At 36.5% G+C, this 24928-nt stretch overlaps 1 protein-coding gene across 6 annotated transcripts in view; it reads left to right on the top strand.

The window, feature by feature from the left end:
• The window catches only part of LOC126718007 (protein PHYLLO, chloroplastic), a 50528-nt gene extending 25966 nt beyond the window's left edge, over positions 1–24562 (top strand). For 3 of the 6 annotated variants that reach the window (XM_050420025.1, XM_050420029.1, XM_050420031.1), the window contains 15 exons: positions 534–836; positions 11508–11575; positions 11811–11969; positions 12083–12208; positions 12302–12433; positions 12532–12664; positions 12914–13069; positions 13398–13640; positions 13791–13958; positions 14162–14305; positions 15097–15558; positions 16897–17196; positions 17286–17443; positions 17551–17658; positions 23792–24562. In XM_050420025.1, coding sequence (XP_050275982.1) covers positions 534–836; positions 11508–11575; positions 11811–11969; positions 12083–12208; positions 12302–12433; positions 12532–12664; positions 12914–13069; positions 13398–13640; positions 13791–13958; positions 14162–14305; positions 15097–15558; positions 16897–17196; positions 17286–17443; positions 17551–17658; positions 23792–24086 — 2955 coding nt within the window. In that variant the 3' untranslated portion in view covers positions 24087–24562. Of the gene's footprint in view, positions 1–533; positions 837–11507; positions 11576–11810; positions 11970–12082; positions 12209–12301; positions 12434–12531; positions 12665–12913; positions 13070–13397; positions 13641–13790; positions 13959–14161; positions 14306–15096; positions 15559–16896; positions 17197–17264; positions 17444–17550; positions 17659–23791 lie in introns of those variants that run through there. The other 3 variants (XM_050420026.1, XM_050420027.1, XM_050420028.1) reach the window with 3 other exon arrangements.
• The last annotated feature ends 366 nt before the right edge of the window (positions 24563–24928 follow it).

Below are 24928 nucleotides of genomic sequence, written 5' to 3'. Positions count from 1 at the left end.
ACTTTTTGAATTCAATTTTGGATATCATTAGTAATCTTGAATATTACCCCACATGTGAAGGCCAAAAAAAAAAAAACTTGTGGGACCTGAAGAAAATCTCCAGCCTTCCTATTTACGGCCAAGTTTATGAGGAGCATTCCCCTTGGAATGACGAATTTTATGGTTCCTATAGGAGTTTGAATCAGTGGTGCCAGTTTAAGACATCATTTTGAGATTTAAATTATAGGTTTTATTTTCCCTAAAGGGAAAACTCCTTAGTAGCTCGCTTGTTTTGCAGTTTTCTCCTCTTTGGAGAGAACTAAACAGATCCTTTTTTTCCTTAGGTTGACCTTAGAGACGCACATTGTTGGAGTGAAGTAAATGATTTTGTTTAGTGTGATATATCATGCCTTGATTCCCTGCACTTCCAGGGGTTTAAAATTCTTTTGTTGTATATATTGATTAATACTCAGTATTAAAAAAAGTAGTGTTTTTGTCAGTCTTTTCTCCCTCTTTCTCTGTGTCTCGTTGAGTTTCATTTACCTATTTTGTAGGTTGCATGGGAGATATCATTTCAAATTAGCACCCACTACTCATTGACTGAACCTCAAGCTGCACGCACGATTTCAGAAGTACTATCATCCAAGTCTGCTCTTTTCGTAGGGAATAGCATGGCAATACGTGATGTAGATATGTATGGACACAATTGGTCAGAATGTATTCATAGTTTTTCAGCCTCAATGTTGGACTCAGAACTACCATTCCACTGGTTGCGGGTGGCTGGGAATAGGGGAGCTAGTGGTATTGATGGGTTGCTCAGCACTGCTGTTGGCTTTGCTGTGGGTTGCAACAAACAAGTAAGTTCATAAGATTTTTTATTTTTGGAGTGAACTATTTTATGAGCATTAACTTCTGGTTACTACTATCAGTCTTTAGTTGGAGGAGTTTTTGATGCTGCATGTAAGCTATAGATGGCTCGTAGACAGAAATTGGATGTTCTGTCGTTTATATTTCTTCTTGTTGGTGGATTTCTTATAAGGTGTTTTTTTTTTTTTTTTAAATAATAATAATAATAATAATAATAATTATTATTATTATTATTATTATTAATTCCTTGAAGGAGCAAGGTACGAGTTTAACTAGTTGATGCAAAATGTGAATGGTGTTTTATTTTTGCATTAACACTTGAACTGCCTTTTTGTTTGTACATCAGTTGTTATCTTCCAAATGTTCATAATTACCATAGATATAACTTATAAATGGCCTTTCTGTTCTTCATCATGCTTGTGAAGACTGCCAAGTTACAGTTCTTTACCCAAGATATTGATGTTCAATTAGTATACAGAAATTTTGTTTTGAAGTAGAATGAGAAATTCATATAGCAGCAACTTGATTGTTCACAACATCCAAGTTCCATATCACTGTATTTCAACAACTCAACAATTAGACCATAATCTTAATAGGGCTTGCTACATGGATGGTTTTTTATCATTTAGTTGGATGTGGAGAAGACGTATGATCATGTGAATTGGGGTTTTCTTATGTATATGTTGCAGCGTTGTGGGTTTTCAGATAAGTGGAGAAAATGGATTTTGTGTTGCATTTCTACTGTTAAATTTTCTATACTAATTAATGGGAGCCCTTTGGATTTTTGTGGAAGCTCTAAGGGGATTAGGCGAGGGGATCCTCTATCTTTATTGCTTTTTGATGTTGTTATGGAGGCTTTGAGTCGTATGTTGGATGTGGCTGTAGCTCTTGGATAGTTTTCGGGCTTCTCTGTAGGCTCTACAACTAGTGCTTTGATTATGGTGTCTCATCTCCTACTTGCGGATGACATTCTTATTTTTTGTGATACTGATCCTAATCAGTTAGTTACTTTGAGGGAGATTTTGAATAGATTTGAGGAGGTTTCTAGGTTAAAAATTAATTTGGGGAAATCAGAGTTGGTTCCAGTTGGAGAGGTACATAATCTGGATGTGCTAGTGGGGTTATTGGGTTGTAGGCATTCTTCCCTTCCTTTGAAATATTTGGGACTTCCTTTGGGCGCCAAATTCAAGGAGATATCAATATGGAATCCTATTTTAGAGAAGATGGAACGACGGCTAGCAAGTTGGAAGAGGCTTTATTTATCTAAGGGAGGTAGGGTCACTCTTATTAAGAGTGCCTTATCCTCCTTATCTACTTATTTCCTTTCTATTCTTCCTATACCTAGGAAGGTTGCTAATCGTATGGAGAAACCACAAAGAGATTTTCTTTGGAATGGTATTAATGATGATTCTAAATTTCACTTGGTGAAATGGGGTAAGGTTTGCAAGCCAATGTGGGTTAGGGGGCTGGGTATCAGACGGTTGAGAAGTTTTAACACTACTTTGTTGGGCAAGTGGTTGTGGAGGAATGGTTTAGAGACAGATGCGCTATGGAGGAGGGTCATAGAGGCGAAATATGGGAATGTTTGGGGTGGTTGGTTGACGAAAAAGGTGACTAGTCCGTATGGTGTTAGCCTCTAGAGGTTTATTAGAAGTGGCTAGTTGAACTTCTCTAAACTGTTACGGTATGATGTGGGTGATGGTACTAGAGTGAAGTTTTGGAAGCACGTGTGGTGTGGGGATTGTTCCCTCAAAGAGGCTTTTCAAGAACTTTATGGTCTTAGTAGAGCAAGGGATTCTTTAGTGGTGGAGGTTATGAGCTGGTCTGGTGGGCAGCTGCATTGGAATTTTTTTTTCGTCGTTCACCGCAAGATTGGGAGGAAGAATCTTTTGATTGGTTCATGGATATTGTTTACTCTTCGAAAGTGCGGGGGGTTGGCCCTGATAAGGTTTGTTGGAAGCTAGTTAGGAGTAGAGGGTTTGAGGTTAGTAGTTTTTATCTTTCCTTCTACCCTCCTTCCCTTTCTTTCCCTTGGAGGTTGGTGTGGCACTCGAATGTTCCCCCAAGAGTGGCTTTCTTTTCATGGTCAGCCTCTTTAGGTAAGATTCTTACAACAGATAACCTCTGCAAAAGACGTATTGTTATTCTTGATTGGTGTTACATGTGTAAGAGGTGTGGAGAGTCGGTGGATCATCTTCTGCTTTATTGTCCCTTAGCTTGGGAGTTGTGGTGATGCAATTCATTTTTAAATTTATTTGTTTCTAGCTTCTGTTGTATAATAAGTAATTTCTGGTTTTACTTTTAATAGCCTTTATCACTTGTAACAAAAAGTTAGTTAGTTGATAGGTTGTTAGTGATAAGTGCAATAGCCTATTAGTTAGTTAGAGAAGTTAGTTAGGCTTTGGCCAAATCACATGGCAGCCACATGGTGGGTTCTTGTAACTAACTCAGCAGCTTGCTCATGTAATTATAAATAAGCAAGGCTGCCTTCATTGTAATTAGTTGAATTTGAATCCAAGAAATCTACGTATGAGGTATTATTCCAAGAGTGTGACTCTTGAAGAGCTAGTTAATTCTTTCTTTTCTCTAAGCAACTTAGCTTTCTAAAACATCTTTCCTTTTCACCATTTTTTCCTCCATCATGTGGCCATTGGTGTTTTGTTTGTTTGGGCTGCATTGGGTTATGCCACTTAAGGTTATTGAGTTGTTTGAATCATGGCAAGGTAAATTTGGGCTGCATCGCAATATATATTTTTGGAGACTGTGCCGCACTGCTTGATGTGGTGTATTTGGAGGGAAAGAAATGCTCACTATTTTGAGGGATGTGGACGGTCCTTGCTAGAGATTATGTCTTTTTTCTTACACGCTCTCCTTGTTTGGAGTGTGGCCCTGTCGCATTATTCTTGTTTTTCTCTTCCTCTTTTACTTGATCGTTGTAATTTTAGTTCTTGATTTTTGCCCCCAAAGTACATCCCCAATGTACTTGGGTTGGCTATTTTGTTTCTTAATAAAAAATTTGCCATCTATCCAAAAAAAAAAATCATTTAGTTGGATTATCTAGTTACATCTTTAAAGGGTAACTACATAATAAACTGCAAAGTTCGTCCTTAGTTCAAAGCTAACCTTGAATTATAATTTACATAAATTTCCATCTTATAGTTTTAACAATGTTGTAATTTGACCCTTTGTTAGTTGAAAAAGGATCCTATCCATTTGCTTTTGAAATGGAGAGGATCCATTGTATGGTGAAGATTTAGTAGTTCACAAATCTAAGGCAGAATATTAGGCCATGTCATTTAAAAAAAAATCATCATTCCTTATTTGCTGGAATGAGAGTTTAATTGATGTGTCATCATGTGCACCTTTAAATGTATGAAAATGAAATCTTCATCATGAAATGGACACTCTTTGTTTTATAGCAAATAGAGAGGATCATGTTCTTGGTATAGTTGACCAAAAGTAACAAAAACCCGAGTAAGCCATACATGGAACCTATCTAGACACTAAAAATCTTTCGAATTGTAGTTAATTTTTTGACATAGAAAAATATTGCAAAATGGCTTACTCGTGTAAAAAGAACTTAAGGTACGAAAAACCTGTACAATGAATTAGCAATCCAACGCTTTAGCCCACTCAGCCATCTCCCCCAATTGAAAAATGATAATTACTAGATTATATTACACAAAAAGAGTAAGGCTTGAAAAAGAGCCCTCTCTTTATACCTCTATATTATTCAGTATGTAATTATTCATACAATTTTGCGTGGTTGAAGGAAAAGATCCAAATACATGTTTTATTCTTTTCAATAATCCATATTTACCTTGGCTGATATTTTTAACCATGCTAACCTTGGTATGGAAGTTATGCATGAACGTAATGTTCATAATTTCCCTCAAGACTTAGCTTCTACGAAGATCCCATCAATCTAAGAAAATAGGATTTCTTGTAATAAGATTTTGATATTCAGTAACTCCAGTTAAATAATCGCAGAAATCCAAACATTTATCAGTATTCTTAAAAAATAGAGAAATCATAACTAAGTCAATATGATATGGATCAACCCCTTCTTCTTGTGCCAAAGATCTTACCATTTCCAAAGGACCAAGGGCAGGTTCTTACGCGTTGCTCACCAGTTTGCCACTGGAAACACCGCTTCCTGTACGACTAGCGGCCTAACTATGACGTCATTGTGTTGTGAGTTTTGTTTGCACTAAAGTATCGTTTGGCATTCATGTGGAGGATTAGGATTTCTGTTATTTTTAGTTAACAGAAAATCACTCAAGGTCCAGACTGTAACGATTTTTAAAAGCTATAGTTTGGACATTGATGCAATTGAAAACTCTTGGATTAAATTTGAAACAGGGTCAAACGCTAGGATTTATTATGTAACTACCCCATTTTAATTATAATGTTTTTCCTTAATACTTTCATCCACATCATTTACGACCTCTTTTTTTTGCAATTTTTGTTCGTCCAATTTTAATAAGGTCACCTGTTCATACCTGGGCATTCCTATGTATTGGTTGCCATGACAAAACCACTTGAGGCAACTTACCCTCATCAAATCCTCAAACTGGTACCAATCCAACCTTAAAACTAACATCCACATTCCCATTTCTATCTTTCCTCTTTTTGCCACTTGTCTGTCTTAAGAAAAACCACTTTTGACGAACAAAAACCACTTGTGTGTGAGTATATATATATATATATATATATAGAGAGAGAGAGAGAGAGAGAGAGATTAGATTCCCATGGTGGAATTCATCTCTTAATTAGGTTTTTTTTTTTTTTCTGCTAAGTGTAACAGAAAATAAAGGGAAGTATATGACCCATGGCAATGTAATATTCTTAAAGGGGCTATAGGATGCACGGACACTGACATGAACATGGGTGTGGGTACGGGTACGATAGGGCGACACAAGCAATTTTTGAAAAATTATAACATGATATGGTAGATAGGACACTGTTACGACATGGATATGACACGGGTACAGCACCCTAAATGAAGTGTCCATGCTTCCTAGTTATATCGTCCATAGAATTGGATTGGATTGTTGAAGATATCTCGAGGACATGATTTAAAATTTGGCCATAACTGGTATTCCTTAGGCTTGTGACTTTGGATATGATTACGAATGTATTTTCGTTTTACTGGAGTTTGTGTAAATAGCTCCAATATAAATTCTAAGTTAGATTAGTGTTGTTTGATTAGATTCTTTAGGTGACCTAGTGTCACGGGGTCAAATTTTTCACTCAAATTTTCTGCCTGCGATGGCTCTAAGTCCCTAACTTAGTCTTAGCCAACACCATACACACTGTAATAACACTTAGAACAGATTATATAGGGACGTATATACACACAGCACACACAATATTTACAGGGAACCCACTCCCAACCTTTATTACTTAATCTCAAGTACAAAGGAAACCCTTTTACAAGCCTAGAGAATTACATAGAATTTTTCCAAGGCCAAATACACTTTGCTATTGGCACCTCCAACACCCTTAGGGTTAAATACACATAATTAACTGCTATGGTAGTCTAGGATGCACTGACACGGACACGGACACGGATACAGTGATACAACAATTTTTAAAAAACAAGGACATGACACAGCATGGACATGGCAATTAAATAATTAATTAAATTTTTATATTTAGGCATATTTTTTTAGACATAAAATACATTTATGTCTAGAATTTAAATTATGTAAGAACTACAAATAAGTAAACACACACCCAAAGTAGTGCAATAATACACATAAAATGTTTGGAGTACAAACCAAAAGTTTAAATAGGCTACATTCAACATCAAACTAAAAACATAAAAGGAAACCAAGCTTTAAGCTTTCAAGATTACCATAGAACAACAAGTTCAACATCAAACTAAAAACATAAAAGGATAACAAGTTTTAAACTTTCAAGATTATCATAGAACAACATCATCGTCATCAACATAGTCATCATTCTCAACAAGACTTATCTCCATCTCTGGCTCCTCTAGTGTGAGATAAGCAATCTCAAGCAACCTAGGTCCTCCAAATGGTTCATTCCAAGTGTCTCCACCAATGTCCCACTTCTTAGAGTTTCCTTTAGTGTACTCTTCCCTCCTCCTTGAGAGAAGTCGAAGATTAGAATGAACAAACACTAAATCTTCAGCACGTTTAGGAGTAATTCTATTCCTCCTCATACAATGGATGAAGCCATATGTACTCCAATTCCTCTCAGCACATGATGATGAGCAAGGCTGTCCAAGAAGCTTAAGAGCTAAAGTTTGAAGCATTGGTAACCTGGACCCATAATTTGACCACCAAAGCATTGGATCGAAGATCCACCTATCATCCATGTTATCATTATCATAAGCCCCAATTCCTGAAAACAAACCAAACTCCATAGTAACATTCTTCCTATCATCAAGATCAGGAAAGAATCTTTTGAGACACTTGTTTCTCTCCGCAGAAAGTTCAGCATCCTTATGTGGCACAACACGGCCTTTGACTTCCTCAATCCATTGATTAGTATAATACCTAGTTAAAAGCAAATAAATAAGTACAACTAATGAGTGGGCTAGGCCTAAAGAATATAAGAAAAGATTAAAGAGATAGAAAATTACTTCGTAGTCAAGGAGTGGGCTAGGCAATGAAGTGGTGTGCAATTTTTAGTCCACTGTTCAATGAGTATAGTGTGTACCACATCATAGAATGGAGATTCCTCATATTCTTCCTTGCCTTCATGCCGGTATATTTCTTTCTTCACATTTTCTATCATGGAATCCCACATTTCATACACCTTATGGAGAATAGGTGCATCCGTGTCAGCCACTCGAAGCATCTCATAAATAGGTCCTGTGAATCTCAAAATATATGCAACCTTGTCCCACCACAAATCATTCAAAACATAATCCCTCACAGGTTGAGCTTTTCCTACATCATCTTCTCTATATGACATCCATTCCTCACTAATGACCATATTTCGAAGATGCTGTTTTACTTGAAACAATCTTTTAAGCATGATGATTATTGAAGCAAATCGTGTTTCAGCAACAGCAAGTAACTTTAAAGGGGAAAATGAATTAAAAATTGCTAATCTCATAGAATGATTTGTGATGAAAATACGAATGAAAGTTGCCTCATCTGAAACTTCTGCAATCCAGTTACATTCATTATATGAAACCTCATTCTGCAAAGAGTTCTTAGGTGCACATATATTCCTCAAGGCCAAATTGAGGGTATGTACAACACAAGGTGACCAAAATATATGAGGATATTCAGCTTCAACAAGAGATCCTGGAGCCTTCATAACAGATACATTATCAGTAATAATTTGGACAACATGAGTATGCCCAACCTCACCAATGACCATTAGAAACAAGTCAGAAATGAAGTGCTTGTTTTTGTACTCTTTGGTACAATCAATGGATTTGATAAAAAGTTGCCCTTTCTTTGATGTAGTCATAAAATTGATAAATGACCTTTTTTGTGCATCTGTCCACCTATCACTTACTATGCTTAAACCCCTTTCTTTCCAAGTGTCTTTAATTGACTTCAAACAACTTCTCAATATGTACCCTCTCTTTGTGAGCGTATGGATAGGATTATTCCTACATTTGCGTTTTGCGTTTTCTGCTTTTTTTCTTTTTCTTTTTTTTCACGCGTTTTACTTTAGGGGACAATTATCACTGTTCACGCATTGTAGCAACACTATTCATGGGACCCACAACCACTTTATTCAGAAAAAATATTAAAAATTGGTCCCATAGCACTATTCACACATTTAAAAATTATTTTGCTACAGTGTTTTTAGTTTTCAATTTTCAGTTTTAGCAAAAATAAGTTGTATCTAAACAGACCCTTTATGCAACAAAGTTGTTCTTAATTTATTGTAACCCGGAGGAACATGGCTCACTAAATTATTATTAGATGCAAATTTGATCATCTCAATCCAATATGGGTTCTTAGCAAAGTGAAAGTTTAAACCAGTAGAATAAAATGTCTTAGCAATAAGAGAATCTTATTGCTCTTGACATTGATTGTTAAAAGCCTTCTCCAAAGGAGAATTCCCAACCCCTTTTTTATGAGAAAATGGATTACTTGTAGCTGTACTACTCTCAATAGGACCCAAATTAGGACTAGTAGGAGAATCAGATGGTAAAGACACTAACCTAGGCTTCTTCAATCTACGCGAAGATTCCTCATACGCATCTTCTAATTTCTGCATTTCATTCTGATACTCATCTCCAACCTTAACACATGGTTGTATTCCAAAATTAGACAGTTTTAACAAGTGTGCCTTCACCCTTGAATAAGACCCCTTAAAAAAAATTTCACAATAGTTACATCTGAAAGTAACATTCCCACCACCAACAGCTGCTTTTTCTAACTTAGTAACATATTTCCATAGAGGAGCAGCTGACTCAGTTGATTTTTCACTTTCAGTATTCATTTTAGTAAAATCACCTACAATATTTAACTTAAATAAATAAATAAAGCTATATGGCAAAACAAAAGGCTGAGTAAAGAAACAGAAAAAAATATATATATAAGTTATAAGGTATAACTTATATGGCAGTAACAACATTATATTATATCCCACTCTCACACAGTGACAGTGAGAGTGGGATTTAAAAAAAAAAAAAAAAAGCGTTATAATAAGTGAGTATTTAAGTAACCCATTCACCCAAACCAAATGGCCAAAAAAAAAAACAAAAAAAACACAGAGAGAAGCTTAAAGAGGTCGGACCTTACCTGTTGTCCATGCCAAGAGAGAGAGAGAGATCGGAGTGGACAGGGCACGGCGCTGACATCTATGGAGCTTGCTGATCGGCCCAATCTAGCTCTGGCGAGGGACAAAGGGCAGCAGCAGCGGGCAGAGGTCACCGACACGACGCCAAAAATGCCATGTCGGTGCAACCTAGATGGCAGTTACTGCCTAGGTCTTAGACAATCTGCCACTTATGTTCTAACTTAGGACACCTTTTATTGATGCTGTCTTGGTTTGCTTTCCACGTTTCCAACCTTTACACAGCAGGTCTGATCATCAAGAAAGCTAGGAATTGCTTGGTAACTTCCACTGCACATGTTGCATATGCACAACCCATGTCTCAATAGACCATGGGGCCTCTGCCCATCCTCTAGCAACCCACACAACATGTTTTCACACGTTTTGGGAGGTTTGGCCCTTGCTTAAGGCCTCCCCATTAGCAATATAGCCCACACAGCATGCCCCCATGCAGCACACAAAGTAAATGTCATCAGCCCACTAGCACTTGTCCATGCATTCAGCCAGCCCCCATTAGTCCAATGCTTTGCACACAGCATTTGATTATCACAACAGCCCAGCCCTACCTTGCACTCAAGCCACCCAACCCACACACAAGAAACCAGAACTTAGCCACCAATGCCATGCGCCACATAGGGTCAACACCACCTGCTCTTGCCCATCATTAAAATCCATCTCTGCCCACCATGGCCTTCTTCTGCCATGGCCTTGGGGCATCATGTGGAGCAAGGCGCCTCCACATGCTACCCCCTCATCCTGCTCATCGATCCAACTCAAGTAGGGGGACTGGGTAAGTCCCCCTCAAAAAGCCCTTAGGAGCATCACTAGTCTGGCATGAGGAGCCATGAGTGTGTTGAGAAAACATGAAGTCAAGTGATTGGCCCAATGCTGTCCAAGCACCCTCATTTCTCATGCCATCATTAGCAACAAGTAAAGCTCCTAACACCTAGTTAGGTAGACTATTGGTGGTGTAATTACTTCTCATGAAAGGTGTTGTCAAGGTCTGGTGATCATGAGTATTAGATGATGGTCTTTTTCTTTTTGGGAGAGAGCGAGGAGTTTTAGTTAATGTCACATATGGTTATCCTGATTCTGATTTTGTGTTGATGTGAAATGGTAAGATCATGGGAAGTAGCCCAATGTAGAAACACATTGTATAGAAAGAAATTTCCTAAGAGGCACCCTGCTGGAGATAAAAGTTAGCAAGTGCCTTCCCTCCAACTTTGGGTCAGTGGAAAAATGATTCCTCGTATTTTCAATTTAAGAAATAAACTCCCCAGCTTAAGACCGTGGTAAAATTACTCCTTCCATTCTGGACTTGAAATGTTTTACTTGGTGTTCTTTGTCTGATTGGATGTCAGTGAGTAGTGGTTTTCCCTTTACCTCAATAGTTGAGTTTTTGGATCTGTGCTCTTTCCATTGACTTCTTAGGCCTGTAGCAGCACACTCCCTGTGTGCTCATGGTTATCTTATTTCTTAATAAAATTCATTTTTACTAATATACATATATATATATATATATACACACACACACACACACACATACATACATACATACATACATACATTTTTTTAATAAAAAAAAAAACTCCTTACAGCCAAGTAGTCATGGGGTATGCACTTGGATTGAATTCCACCCACTCACTTAATGGAGGTTTGATGGAATGCATAATTTTACAGTTTTGCTAAGTTTAGGGAGTTTATATTGCAAATTTAAACCACAAGGGATTAATTTGCCACTGACCCAAAGTTGGAGGAGACATTTGCATGTTGGCTTTTTTTTTTTTATCCTTTACTCTCTCTCTCTCTCTCTCTCTCTATTTTATTTTTCTTTCCAATTTAGACAAACTTACACTCTTTCATATTTCTATATTAATGTTCAGGTGCTTTGTGTGATTGGAGATGTTTCTTTCCTCCATGATACAAATGGGTTGGCAATTTTATATCAAAGGTGGGAAATTTATCTTGTAGTTTTGAAGACTTGTGTCACATTGTATTCATGCATTTTTTTCCGTTTAATTTCCTATTATCCTGTTTCATATCAGTTACATGGTATTGGTAATTACACACCCTTAGGGAATCATCCACATGATTTTTGTGCTCTAAACTTTCCCATGTTGATGTACATTAATCTGTCTGTTTAACACTTGTTGCTCTAATGTTTAAAAAAATTGAATGTTCTGAAGGAAATCACGGAAACCAATGACGATAGTTGTGATAAATAATCAAGGTGGTGCAATCTTCAGTCTTCTTCCAATTGCAGAGAGAACTGACCCAAGTATTCTGAACGAATACTTTTACACCTCTCACAATGTTTCAATCTGCGGGCTGTGTAAGGCACATGGGTAAAATGCTAGATATATAGTCACGATATGTAACTTTCCCTCCTATCTCAGTCGAAGCTATATTGGTGAATAAATTCTTGCTTTAAATTCTTTGGAATTCATTGAATGTGCAGTGTGAAGCATTCACTAGTGCAGACAAAGAGGGAGCTTCAAGAAGCATTATTGGCATCCCAATACGATGAGATAGATTGTGTAATTGAAGTAAAGAGCTCCATTGATGCCAATGCCACCTTCCACAGGTTATTAGGCGCCAATGCTACTTCAATTATTATGTCTTCCTACTTGCATTTTTTTGTCACCTGTCTGCTGATATATTGTGCTTCTCATCTCAGTAATATAAGAAAATTTGCAAGCCAGGCATCAAATCATGCTTTTAGCATCCTCTCGAGACTTTCAGTTCAAGATTCCATTTCACATGAAGGCTTTATTTGCAAGATTTCTAGAATGGAGTGCTCACGGTTTAGGTGGGTTTGAGTATATCATTTATGTAATAAAATATGAATCAGTGATTTGCAATTTTGAGGAAGTTTGGCATAATTCTTCAAATTTTTGTTCGTAGCAGAATTCCACTATGCACTCCACCCACTTTGAATCTGGTTGACCATGAATGTACCAAGTTTTATAGAGAAGGTTATATTTTGTCTTTATATCTTGAAGATGGGAGTGTCGGGCTTGGTGAGGTAAAGCTCTGGAAGGTTTTTTTTTTCCCTCTTCATCCACTTATATTTAGTGTGAACCTTTTATGTAACAAGCACACATAATGGCATTGGCTGCGGTTTACCTGTTCATCATTCTCATCATCTTTCTCTCTAATTCTTGAATGTCTTTTTGATAACCTTGTTGCACCCCTCTCCCCCCCCCCCCCCCCCCCCCAAAAAAAAAAAAAAAAAAAAAACCTCAAGATCTTAATGGTTATTTGATCTTGCCATTTTTTTCTTGAACAGGTTGCACCTTTTGAAATCCACAGAGAAAGCCTGCTTGAAATTGAACAGCAACTCATATTTCTTCTTCATGTTTTAAAAGGAGCTAAAATTAGTTGCTTCCTTCCTCTGCTAAAGGGTTCATTTTCTTCTTGGATATGGAACAACTTGGGAGTCCCAGTAGGTCCTTTGTATCTTTATTCTGCAAATACAATATCGATACGGCCAGTGAATAAAGGAGAGAATTTACCTCCAAACCAGTTTGGAGGAAATTCTTTCCACCCACTATGTGGTGATTCATAAAAAAAATAAAATAAACATGTGTACTTTTAGTCACATGACCTATGACCTATTTAATGAGTGATGTGACTTGTTTAAATAATGCACTTGGATTTTTTTATGAATCATCACTTGATGGATTGTTGGAGTCCGTGAATAAAATTCTTTAAAAAAAATTTAGTTAATGGAGTAATAATTTGAATGATAAAGTGATTTCATGGTTATACAGCCATGTTCAATCCTTCCAAGTGTCAGATGTGGCTTAGAAATGGGTATCCTTAATGCCATAGCAGCCAGACAAGGTTCCAGTTTATTAAACACACTACAGCCCCAAATTGATGAGGGAGATAAATCTGGAAGGTCATCAAAAGTTAAGATTTGTGCCCTTCTTGACTCCAATGGAACTCCTTTGGAAGTGGCTTATGCTGCTACAGGTCTTGTTGAAGAAGGATTTACTGCAATAAAGCTTAAAGTAAGTTGATCTGACTGCAATTATATTCTGCTAAAATTACACTGCTTAACATTTGTTTCACGTGCTGCTACTCTTGCCTCAGATGACGTTTCTAAAGACTTGCATTTATTGGAGATGTTTGTTAGCTTCACAATTATTCTCCTAACGCAGGTAGCACGTAGGGGAGGTCCTATTCATGATGCTGCTGTAATACAAGAAGTAAGGAAGATGGTTGGATGTCAGATAGAACTCCGTGTAGATGCAAATCGTAACTGGACTTTTGAAGAAGCTATAGAATTTGGTTCTTTCGTAAAGGATTGTAACCTGCAGTACATTGAGGTATAATCTGGATAATCAGTGAATATGACTGTTCTACCTCTTGCTGGTTCTAAATGGATCACACATGGTGTTCTTTGCTATATTTAATTGTATTCAGATCTCCTATGATTGTCAAGAAACTTCATGGTTGTCTTATATGATGATGCGGATATGATCTTTTTGGTATTTGTTCTCAAGTAATTGTTAACTATCCTTTATTTCAGGAACCTGTTCAGGATGAAAATGATATTATTAAGTTCTGTGAATACAGTGGCCTGCCCGTTGCACTGGATGAAACTATTGGCAGCATTCAGGAAAATACTCTTGAAAAGCTTGCGAAGTATTCTCACCCAGGGATCGTTGCTGTTGTAAGTGACACTGAATTTTCATTTTTATAAGCTTGTTTTGGCTGGTGGTGTTATACTTTTCACCGGTGGTGCTGTTCAGGCTGTAAATACATTGTATTTACTTCATGAATATCAGCATCAACATACTTACCACTCTATAAGGATTAATAGTAACACAACTCAACTTGGTCTTATCCCAACAATGTGGTCAATTATTTATTTTTTTACTCCCGTTGTCTCTCAGTAATTGATGACCCTTCCTTTTTTTGAGTCGCCTTTTTATATATTAAATTTTGTAAAAGTGGAAGTTCAATTTCCAATATCTCGTGTGCTTTTTAAAAGAAAATAAGATTCATGTAAGAAGTCGTGTAACTTTTGATATGACGTAAAGGAAAATTTAAAAAGATCACCATATTTTTACCTTTTCATAAAATATCATGTCATTTTGGAAGTGCAGACATTGAGAGATAGAGGGAGTTTATTTATTTATTTTATAGGTAAGTTACAATTGCACCTAGTAGGCCAAAAATTAGTGAAGTCTGTTTAAGATTGGCCAAGGTCTTGTTGCCGGAAATGGCACTGGTGGTGTATACAAGCATCATTGTTTGCTAATTCTCATCATTTTTTTTTTTTTTTTTTTTTTTTTTATCTTTTGGAAGAAAATTGTTGTGTGAAATAAAAACCATAACAGGAGGAAGAAATGTACAAAATAGAGGAAATGCTGAAAAATCTCCCATTCACCATAAACATCATTGTTGTTATTTAATGGGTGTTTAAATACTGATTTAGGTTTGTTATTTTGATTGTTTCAGGTTATCAAACCAAGTGTCATTGGTGGATTTGAAAATGCTTCATTGGTTGCACGCTGGGCACAAAACCAGGGAAAGATGGCTGTTGTCAGTGCTGCATATGAAAGTGGCCTAGGTTTGTCAGCATATATTCAGTTTTCTTGTTATCTTGAGCTGCAGAATGCAGACATATGCAAGGTGATAAAAAGTGAACGTGTCCCATCTATAGCCCATGGTCTAGGAACATACCGTTGGCTTGAAGAAGATGTTACTACTGATCCTCTCAGGATTGATCGTGATCCGTATAGTGGTTTCATAGAAGCTTCTGTTTCTGAAGCTAACCGGTTTCTGCAGAAATTTCAAATTAACCACAATACCATTTGTAGCAAGCTTACTGGGAAGCAAGTTAATGGATACCAGTTGATTGTAGATACAAGGGGTTTCTCTTGTTTCCTCAAAGTTTATGAGGTTGGAGAAAGAACCAATGTAAGTAGAATTTTTCACAAGATTCATGTAATCATCTTTCCCACCATTTAACTTACCCAGACTCTCACTTTCTAGGGGCTCATAATCCCTGTAATTACTCGACACATTATTCATGGTACTAGGGAAATGTAGTTTTGGCTATCAATTTCTCTGCCGTGAAAAGTGGTTGGTTTACCACCCATTTAACTTACCCTGATACTCTCACTTTCTAGGGGCTCATAATCCCTGTAATTACTCGACACATTATTCATGGTACCATGGAAATGTAGTTTTGGCTATCAGTTTCTCTGTCAAGAAAAGTGGTTGGTTTATTAATTCTTGCTCTAGGAAGCACGGGTGAGGATTCGGGTTTGGGTGCAGGTGCAGGTGCAGGTGAGGGTGCGGTGTAGTGAGTCGGCAATTTTTGAGAAAGTAAGGTGCGGGTGCGGCGAGATACGTTTATTAAAAAATTATTAAATATATTTTTATTTATATTTTTTATATTTTGCTAAGCATATTTTTTTATATAATGGTAAACATATGCCAATTTAAGAGCAATAGTAGATAAGGAACCTTTGGGGTCAATTTAATATTTATAGCCGATATTTAGGGGGGTAAATTTTGCAAAATAATATTATTTTCTAATGATAAGTAATTATTTATATTGATACAATTACCAAATTATTTGGGAACCTTTTTTAAAAAATAAACAAATAAGACGTGGAAAGGGAACAAAAAGGGAAAGAAAACACTAGAGTCAAACGGTGCATTTTGCCTTTTTTTTTTTACTTTTATTTATTATTATTATTTTTCCTGAATCGGACTGATTTGGGGCTGTTTTGGCCCATTTCAGACTGTATCGGCCCTAATCGGAAATTGGGAAAAAAAAAAAAAAAAAAAAAAACAGATTCGCCTCGGACGCGCGTGCAGCCACGTCAACGGCCGCACGGCACATCCGTGCATGTCGGACGCGGGTGCGGCACCCCTGGAGCCGCACCTGTGCTTCCCAAGAATGATAGTGGTTTGTTAGCAATATTGTATCAACAATAGGAATAGGTATACCTTAAATTGTAAATGGTATATGTTGTTGATATTTGGCCTCTTGTAGTTATATTTCAAAAGCTCAAGTGAAATGCTCGTCATGACTATGAAGGGATGATCTCTTGATCACAAGTTTGCATGGTTATCTTCAGTCTTGTGACATTGACGTCAAATTACTGCTTCACTGTTTGTCTGTCTGTTATAATTTTGCATGGTAGCTGGACAATTTCCATGACAATAATTTTACTTGTTAAATATTCTTTCCAGAGTAATGTTCCTATATTGCATCCTCACTCCACCATGATTAAGCTGATGCAGGATAATGTAGTTTTATTTCTTCATGGATTTCTTGGGACTGGTGAAGACTGGATTACTGCCATGAAGGCCATATCAGGTTCAGCAAGATGCATTTCTATTGATCTTCCTTCTCATGGGGGATCGAAGATACAATACCATGGTGCCAATGATTCTGCACAAGACCCAACTTTTTCAATTGAGGTGGTTGCAGACATAATATATAAAATGATTGATCAAATTACTCCTGTAAAAGTTATTTGTGTTGGATACTCAATGGGAGCAAGGATCGCATTGCACATGGCCCTGAGATTTAGTAATAAGGTAAATTGTTAATGTTTGCGGTTTTGACCATTGTTTTGAGCATCTTATTTATTTTATATGGTTAATAGAAATAAATATTGATCATGAAGATCAAAGGAGCTGTTGTAATAGCTGGAAGCCCTGGTTTAAAAGATAAAGTAGCAAGAGAGGTTCGTAGGGCCAAAGATGATTCCAAAGCATGCTCACTTGTTGCTCATGGCTTACAACTCTTTATGGAGAACTGGTATGCTGGAGATCTGTGGAAAAGGTAATTTCTGGGTTCTTTTCTTTCAGAGGGTCTGACTTCTGTGATTGCCTTTACTATACTCAACTCCCTGGTTATTGATCATCTATTAAATTTCTGCTTATGAACAGCTTAAGAAGCCATCCCCATTTCAATCAAATATTCGCCAGCCGCTTACAGCATGATGATGTGCAGAGCCTTGCAAAATCTCTGTCTGACTTGAGTGTTGGGAGGCAGCAGTAAGCTTTTTTTGGCATTTTAAATTTCCCTTGTTTAAAATATTGGTGTCTTAGGTTTCGTTTTTTCCCACTATATATGATTAGGGAAGCACAAAGGATCTTTAGATATCTTTTTGTAATTCAATAAATGGGATTTGCTAAATCAATTAGAATTAGTGCTAAGTCATAAAAGTCTATATAAGCACACTAATGTGCTATAGTGGAGACAATTTACAATTTTCTTGATTAATAAAATTTGCTTTGAAATTTTCCCAACAGCCCAATGTGTTAGGGTTTTTGTCCTAAAATCCAATTTATTGGCATATTATAAATAATTAAATTGTTTAATTATATGAGACTATTTGTATATGAACTAATTAGATATTATCATATAGTCCTTGAGATGCATTGTATGTGATTTAGTTATAGAAGATATAAATCACAAGTTCTTTGTAAATTCAAAAATGTAGTTCGTAGTTGGTAATGGAATTGGGCATTTCATCTGCGAAGACTATAACATATCAACTACAATGATTTGTCTTGATCATGGAAGTGAAGACTTCTAGTTGATGTGTTGATGTGTCTTAAGTGTGTAAGACACATTAAACTGGATCTCTGTGAGATTAATTAGTCAATTAACAACTATCACCTGAATAATAACGGCATGTTTGGTTGGAGATTTCTAGTATTGTTGAATAAAATAATGTGAAAACTATGGTTTAAAAAGTGTTGTGAAACCACGTGTTTACAGTAATCATAATGCAAAAAATGTATTTGGTACCATGTTTCATATAACATATTTAAATGTGAAAAAATATAGTTGTGTGTTTGGTATGTGTAGGTTTTTTTTTTAAGAAAAGTTGTTAGCACAATACAATTTATCTTTTTTTATTTGAAGAGTGAGAAACTCCCTCATTTTATTGTGATAGAGCCTCTCCTTCTCTCTTCCACAAAGAAATCCCAGCAATAGGACTGCAAATACCCAAACCAATCATCCACAAAATCAAATCCACCCTCTCTTGCGTATTGGAAAATAAATAAAGAATTTAAATCAACGCAAGAAATTAAATCTAATTGCTATACAATTGGGGTTGGCAAGCTAGTTGTCGAGAAAAGAAAGAAGCAAAAGAAAAAACCCAGAAAAATTGATATTGAAGCTGTCATCCAAATCCAAAAAATAAAATAAAATAAACTGGCCTTTGGCCGTTGTGTGCAAACCCAAATTCAGAAAAATTGCTAGTGAGGCTGTCATCCAAACCCAGGAAAAAAAAACCACAATCGTTTGTTAAAAAAAAAAAACCAGGAACCCATTCTCATTACACTTCTAAAAAAATAATGAATCCTGTGCACAAAAGGAAGAGAGAGATTAAGAAATCTGGATTTTTGTTTTCTAATCGGTGATGTTGGATTTTCTTTGATGAAGAAAACTGGGTTTGTTGTTTGGGTTTGTGATTTTCTTTGAGAGAGAAAGATGAGATGTGGTGAAGAGAGATGAGAAGAAATCTGAAAGTGAAGAATAAAGGGAGAAAAAGAAAAAAGAAAAAAAAAAAAGATAAGAAAAGGAAAGGTGAGGTGTTGGTCAGCATGAGGGAGAGAGAGTGTGTTGTCTAATCCTCATGGGCCCCAGTGATTTGCAATTATTTACGAACTTGCCATTGGAATGCATTGTTTGTTTAAAATCACCAACCAAATAGCCCCTAAATCTCACAACTTCTATTTTCATAAACTCTCAATTCTTATAGGATTATGAATCTGATCATAAAATGTAAGTTGCTTTGATATATCAAGAGTGAGATCTAATTTAACAGTCAAAACCCCATTATGTTGGGTAATCACATGTAGTGTTGAGGGAATAAATATTCTCAAGATGAAATTTATAATATCTTTCTTTAGAGACATGAAATATCCCCTTAAGATAAATTTATCTCAAGTTTAATAGGAACTTGTTATTCAAGGTGCTGGGCCTAGCCTTTTTTAGATTTCATAAAATATATAAATAACTAAAAGATTAAATCGGGGACTCAAGGAATAAAGTAGTGATTTACAAAGTGACAGTTTATTATGACTTTCTTCAGTATAGATGTTTCATAGAGGGGTCAAATGATATTATATTAGAGTCTTGAGATATAGTTTATTAATAAGGCCTAGAGTGCAATTATATTTCCATTGTGGTACTTATTATATAATTAATGGTAACTTTGAGCTTGTCAAGAGTTGATGGAAGCCCAAAGCCCATTAATGCTAGAGCTTTATTTCTCTTTGGTCTCATCCCAAGCCACACACTAAAGCCCATTTGGGTTGGCCAAAAGGTTAACTCAATTAGATAATCAATTGTTTATTTAGTAAGAGTTATTAAATAAAATACTGTCTTTGGGTAAGTTCGATAAAAAGAAGAGAAAATAGTTTTCTCTTTGATCTCTCTTGAACACAGTTTTTAACAAAAGAAAAAGTATATACGTAAGAACTGATTGAGAAACCACACCTCTTGGGTACCATGTGGAATTGGGATAAAGATTGAAGGTCTTCTCAATTCTTGTTTTTGAATTTCACTACATCAAGGTACGCTTTTTATTCTTTGTTCTAAAATTCAAGGTTGTATGTTATCTCTCATAAATGAAGTAGATCGTTATGTTGCTTCCGCTGCTTGTTTTGTATGAGATGCAAAACCATGTTTTCCAACACGGTGCTCATTAGTCATTCCAGCCAACCCTAGGTGTTGATTCCTAGGTTTTGTTTTTCTTGCTTGGTGTTGATTCCTAGGTTATTTTACTCTTTTGCTCTTCAATTTTGGTGTGGCATCAGTTTTGGTTGCCCTGCATCAAAATTTTGAATTGGATAGCATATGAATCTTGAAAGAGCAAGAAGTTCATGAATTGATCATTAGCTTTTATAAAAATCTATACCCTGAATATGAAGGTTGGAGACCATGAACGGAGAACCTTTTTCGTTCTCTTTTGTCAGTATGACAAGTAGAAGATGGCTAGAAAAACAATTTACCTAAGAGGAGATATTGGTGGCCCTTCATGATGTGGATGCAGTAAAAGCACCTAGTCTGGATGGATTCACTATAGCTTTCTTCAAACATAGCTGGAACACGATGGAGGGGAGTGTGTTGCAAGTATTCCAAGAGTTCTTTACTCATTGTAAGTTTGAAAAATCCCTAAATGCCACATTTGTTACTTTGATCCCAAAGAAGCCAGGATCTACATACATTAGGGATTTTCGCCCGGTAAGCACAGCTAAGTTTTTAGCTAATCATTTGAATACAGTTAGTGTAGATATATTTTTAGATACACATAATGTTTTTATTGGGAGGCGTCAGATTCTAGACTTGGTGCTCATAACAGATGAAAGCATTGACAGTAGATTGAGAGAGTACTTTGGGGATCATATGTAAGCTTGATATTGAGAGGGCTTATGGCTATGTCAATTGGGACTGCTTGCTGTTCTTACTTGGTAAGCATGGTTTTGGTGCAGAATGGTGTCAGTGGACTCTGTTATGTATGTCAACTGTTTGTTTCTCCATCATGATTAATGGAGCTCCAAAAGGGTTTTTTTGAACAGTTCATGGGGTCTAAGGTCCCCATTGTTATTTCTCTTAATCATTGTGATTTTTAGCAGGATGATCCAAAGAATTGTGGATGGTGGTTTACTTAAGGGCTTTAAAGTTGGGTTGGCCAGTAGAGAGGTTCTTAATATCTCTGGCCTATTTGCAGATGATACTATCATGTTCTATGAGGCCTCTCCTGAACAATTTTCCAACTACTTCGCTATAGTGTCTGGTCTCAAAGTGAAGTAAAGCAAAAATGAATTGGACTCCAATGGGTGATGTTCCCAATATTATGGACCTTGCTGATATCCTAGGGTGCAAGGTTGGTCCCATACCTATGACCCATCTAGGATTACACTTGGGGTCTTCTTTCAGAGTTGGAGGTATTTTGAATCCCATTTTGGAAAAGGTGGAAAGATTGTTGACAGGGTGGAAGTTGTACTTGTCAAAAGGTGGAAGGGTGAATTTGAATAAGAGTACGCTATCTTCTATTCCTACCTTTTTGTCTTTGTTCATGATGCCTAATCATGTGGCGAACAAATTGAAAAAACTCTAAAGGGATTTGCTATGGGGAAGCACTAGTGATACCAAGAACTTCCACTTGGTGGATTGGTGAGTGGTGTGCTCACCCTTAAAATAGGGAAGGATTGGGGATTAGGGAGCTAGCTTAACCAGGCACTCTTACGATAGTGGCATTGGAGGTTTGGAGTGAAAAGGGACCATCTCTGAAGGAGTGTAGTCTATGCTAAATATGGTGAAGGTTGGGGAGGATGGATAACGAATCGAGGCCCCTAGGGGGTTAGCTTTTGAAAAAGCATCAGCGGGGGATAGGAGCCTTTTCCCAAATTCTTATGGTTTGAGGTATGAGATGATTGAGTAAGATTTTAGATACACATTTGGTGTGGACTGTGGTGACCGTCCTCTTCACAATATGTTCCCAGACCTATTCGCCTTAGCAGTAGACAAGGAGGCTGTAGTTGCATTGTATTTAGCTGGCACCCATAAGGGTGAGTTCCAGCATTGGAAACCTCTTTTCGCAAGTTCGTTCATGATTGGGACTTGAATTGGTAGATTCTTTTTTTGAGTTTCTCTATGATAATTTGCCCGTGTCTAACCGTACAAAAGTCATGTTTGAGGTTCAATCAATAATGACCTTAGGGCTTCTGCAGGTGTTCCCTTCCTTGGAAGTGCATTTGGATGACCAGGGTCCCATGAAATGTTTCATACTTCATGTGGACTGCAGCTTTAAGAAAAATCTTGACAATTGGCAACCTTGGAAAATGGTATCTGTTGGTAGTTGATAGGAGTTTTATGTATAAGAGAAGCAGGGAATCTATTTATCACCTGCTACTTCACCATTTGTTGGCAACATTGATATGGTCATTTACCTATCAAAAAAAAAAAAAAAACAGTGATATGGTCATTTGTCTTTTGCTTTGTTTGAACTAGTAACGTTGATGCCCAAATCAGTGCTTCACCTTTTGGAGTGTTGGCAAGGACGATTTCAGTGACAAAGAAGAGCTATGGTGTGGAAAGCCATGCCTCTGTGTCATGTGGAATTTCTGGTATGAAAGAAATAGGGGGTCTTTAATGGGGGTGGAGCATCCTACCTTTGGTATTAAAGAGTGCTGTTTGCGATCCTTGTACAATTAGATTCATGCTCAAGGTGGCATTGCTTCGACGTAATTTGTTGATTTTTCAATTTCCCTCTCTTTGTGATTTTTACTTTTTGATCTGGGGCTGTTCACGTCCTTTGTGTCAACTCCTTTCCTTTTTTAATAAAATTTGTACTTGTTTAAAAAAAATAAATAATAAATAAAAAAACAGCATCCAGTTTAGCTAAATAACTGGAATTATAAGAAGAAATGTGATGTGTACTTGTATGTTTTTGCCTAAAGTAATGACAATTTTCTTCAACTGTTAACATTATGCAAAGTTATGTAATGTTAAACTTTGTGCTTTAGTTGGTTCCATAAGTAGAGTTTTCGGCTAGAAAACTTTACAGTGATTACTTAACATATAATAAGTTCTTATGGAGTCGTTGGGAGGATGTTGGTAAATGGCTTTTTCTAAAAGAATGCAACATCATTAAATTATCTGTGTGCTACATTTTAGTAGACTTGTGCTTTCTCCTTTTCTCTAGGCACCTTGCCATTTTCAAGTTGGGATACATTTAGCCCGTCTGAAGATAGTGAGAATCATATAGAGCTAAAATTCTCAAATGGATGAACGTGGCAAAGCTGAAGTTTCCCATGTGCTCCTTCATTTGGACCACCTTTACCATATTTGCATGCTACAACGACATTTCATTCTAGGCTTCCACTGCCGACATATTCCCTCCTTGCTCCACATGCCTTACAACTTCTAAATCCTAATTTTGGGTTATAAATTCTAACTAATTCAATTCACAAAGTCTTATCTTATCCACAATAACAAAACCACATAATTTCTGCTGCCTTAATATTTGTCAGTATGTTCTGTAATACTAGCTTTAAATTTGATCTCTTCTGTAAAGTAGTTTCCCAATGTTTTAGGAGTTTGATATCCTATTTTTGAAAGTCAATTTCATTAAGCAGTGTCTTTGTGCTTTTGTTTGCATTGTAGGCCATTGTGGGAAGACTTGAAGCATTGCAAAACGCCCCTTTTGCTCATTGTTGGGGAGAATGATACGAAGTACAAGACAATTGCTCAGGAAATGTTTTGTGAAGTTTGCCATGGTTTGAAGAGCGGAGATAATCTATGGAATGAGATCCATGAGATAGTTGAGATTCCCAACTGTGGCCATGCTGTCCATCTGGAAAACCCACTTCCTGTAATCAGTGCATTGAGACAATTTCTAACCAGGTTGGGCAAGAGTTCATTTCCAATCAAGAGTGGTATAGAGATTAGAGAGCTGTAAGTCCGTAACCTTGTTATAGTCAGATGCAATATGACGGCTGATGATACTGCGTACAAATCATCTGATGGAACTCACGTTTAATTCATGGCATAGACTTTACCAAGCTTGTAGGTTCTCATGCCAGTCTCATGGATTCTTAGGAATGTGCTTCTAATTTTTACATTTGGTACTTCTCATAAACTATTGTGAAGATAAACACCAATTCTGTGTCCTCCGTGTCTATTTTTGGCAGACCCTTTTTCTTATACTGGAAATGATAGAAGGAAAACCATTTCTAGATGAGGTCAGAAAGCCCAAATGCAGTTGCAGAATAATGTTCAACACCGTATCCGCATGGTAGTTCAGTAACATGTTTTATACCATAAAATATTGTACTCTTTTTTAAGCGTCTTCACAAGAAAAATTGGGTGACAATGAATGTGATTGGTGAATTTCAACTACTGAATATATAAATGTTTGATTTATTTTTTATTTTAGTGACAAATGAGTTTGTAGGCTCCAATTGAGTAAAATTTAAAGCATCCATAGTGTCACTCAATCACAAAAATAGCAATCAGCTTTGAGCCATTTGATTGAGGATTCGGGTCCTCTATTTTCATTTTGAAATTAAGTGTCCATCTAAAGGTCAGAATTTAATTTAAATAAATCTAGGGTCTAAAATATGCCAACCCATTAAAAGGCCAATATCTTAAGTTTAACATTACTTTAATAATAATAAAAAGGATAATTACCATTTTGTCAAAATAGTCCATAATGTTGCAACCGTATTGTTTAGACCCTAAACTTTTGATACTATGTCAAAATATTTCCGCTTTGGCATTCCTCGTTCCTTTTGCCTATCT

Source organism: Quercus robur, chromosome 3, assembly GCF_932294415.1.
Source record: "Quercus robur chromosome 3, dhQueRobu3.1, whole genome shotgun sequence".
Taxonomy (NCBI): domain Eukaryota; kingdom Viridiplantae; phylum Streptophyta; class Magnoliopsida; order Fagales; family Fagaceae; genus Quercus; species Quercus robur.
The sequence above is the reverse complement of the archived record's forward strand: the minus strand, read 5'-3'. Positions and strand labels throughout refer to the sequence as shown.